The following is a 1,964-nucleotide window of genomic DNA, read 5'->3' on the forward strand; positions in this document are numbered from 1 at the left end:
GAAATTTATTAAGACTTGTGTAAGGGACGAATCCCAGACAAATTTATGAAATTCATAAGTTCTTCAAAGTATGTTTGTGGCCTAACAAATAAAAATCAAATGCATGGATGCAAAGCATAAAAGGTGATAAATGACATAGATCTGATAGATGTTACAAAAGTTTGATAAATAAAGTCTCGAAAATAAAAAAGCCACGCAGGGCTGAAAAAGCTCTAAGGAGCTGAGGTGCCCTCGGCGTCCATATCATCGTCTTCTCCGCTCTCGCTAGATGTCTCCGTCGTCTCGGAGGAGGAAGAGCTGTCATCCTCAGCGGGTCTGGAAGAGGACTCGGGAGGAGGAAGAAGTGGATCCTGAGGAACATGATCCGAGACGACTACTCGGGTACGAAACCTCTGTAGCAAAGCCTCATCGTCAGGGCAGATGTAGTCCGCCGGGTTAATATCAGGACAAGCCTCGTTCACGGTCCCAAGGGCCGTGTCCCAACCAGTCCTAAAAAACTCGGGAAAGACTGAATCATCCCTAATCCTCATGGATTGGGCAAACTCCTCCGAGTCCAGATAATTGTCTATAGCTTTATCCTTCTCCGCCCGAAGTACCACCAGCTCGGCGTTAGACTCTCCGAGTTCTTCCTCCTTGCGCTTGAGCTTCTTCTCCAGGGTAGCATACTTCTTCTGCTGCCTCCTGAGGGCGTTATCGGCCTTATCAGAAGCCCGCTTCCATGATTCGGCTTGCCTCACAGCGCCTTGAAAGTAGGCGTTAGACTGAAACAAAACAATTAACAAAGTGTAAGGCAAGAAAGTGCTACAAGAACGAGAAATAAGTTTAAAAAAAAGAGAAGGCATACCGAAGCCAGAGATTGGGCTCCCATGAGCTTAATCCTCTCAAGGTCAGGAGTGGCCACTACATCAGTAAAGTCCTTTGGAGTCACGCTATGGTAGGACCAATCCCAAGCATGCTTCGTGGAACCAACCACGGTATCCCCTCGGCGGAATCCCCAGAGAGGCTGAAAGGCGCCTGTAGCAGCAGCAGCAGGGGCAGCAGCAGTGATAGGAGCATTATGGCCCTCGGCTCCTTCAGTTGAGGCCTCCCCCATAGGCTCCTTGTGCTTTCTCAAGAAGATAGGCTCTGTCGCCTTTCCTCGGGTGTCTAGGCCTGCTAATCGAGCTTTCTTCATCCTAGCTGTTTCCTCGACCAAGGGGACATTGTCCTCGTTAATCTCCTTAGCAGCTGAAACAAAGCAAAAGACAAAATAAGTGATGTTAATAATGCGTGAAAGAAAGAAAAATTGATAAGGGAAGAGAAATACCCTGTTGAGAAACAGAGGATAGTCCCACATGAATCAGGGAAAACTCTTCTAAAAGAGTCCAGCTGGTGGTGGTGCCATCATCCTGAGTGAGCCCATTATAAATAATAGTTTCTTCAGGAGTTAAGTGAATGGATTTGAGGCTACCATCACTGACCTTCCCGAAGGAAGATCGAAAGAGCGTGCCCCAATCGCCATTCTCCCAACGTAACCCGACGAAACTATTCCTCCAATTTGGATTATTATCCGGAATAGAGGCGCTGTTAAAGATATGTTTGCTTTTGGGCCTTTGTTTGACATAAACCCAGCCACAAATATTGGAAGAACTATTGTAACATTGAAAGACTTTCCTAAAAACGGCTACAGAAAGAGGAAAGCCCTCCCTAAGACAACAAACCATAAAACATAGAATATTCCTCCAGGCGTTTGGAGGAAGCTGACACGGGTTAATTTGTAAGTCAGCCAAAAGATGAGGGATAAAAGGATGGAAAGGGAACCTAAGCCCAGCATTAAGGGCGTCGGTGTAGATGAAGAGAGTATCAGGCCTCCAGTGGCAAGTACGGTCACCACCAGAGACTGGAACTAGTCTAAAGGGAGGAGGGACGTTATAACGAGCATTTAGTTTATTGAAATCTATGTTATGCCAAGTATTACAGTGATT

General features: G+C 46.3%; 1 protein-coding gene across 1 annotated transcript; it reads right to left on the reverse strand.

Annotated features, from left to right (window-relative positions):
* Window positions 1-212: 212 nt before the first annotated feature.
* On the reverse strand, window positions 213-1,174 carry LOC141674153 (uncharacterized). Its single transcript, XM_074480876.1, has 2 exons — window positions 845-1,174; window positions 213-761 (listed from the first exon to the last, which is right to left on the reverse strand). Exons 1-2 carry the CDS (start codon window positions 1,172-1,174, stop codon window positions 213-215), a joined length of 879 nt encoding a protein of 292 aa, XP_074336977.1.
* Window positions 1,175-1,964: the final 790 nt, after the last annotated feature.

Source organism: Apium graveolens, chromosome 7, assembly GCF_009905375.1.
Source record: "Apium graveolens cultivar Ventura chromosome 7, ASM990537v1, whole genome shotgun sequence".
Taxonomy (NCBI): domain Eukaryota; kingdom Viridiplantae; phylum Streptophyta; class Magnoliopsida; order Apiales; family Apiaceae; genus Apium; species Apium graveolens.

Coding starts and splice junctions, on each gene's coding strand:
- LOC141674153 (XM_074480876.1), bottom strand. CDS start 1,174: ATGAAGAAAGCTCGATTAGCAGGCCTAGACACCCGAGGAAAGGCGACA. Junction 762..844: donor GAGCCCAATCTCTGGCTTCG/GTATGCCTTCTC, acceptor GTTTTGTTTCAG/TCTAACGCCTACTTTCAAGG.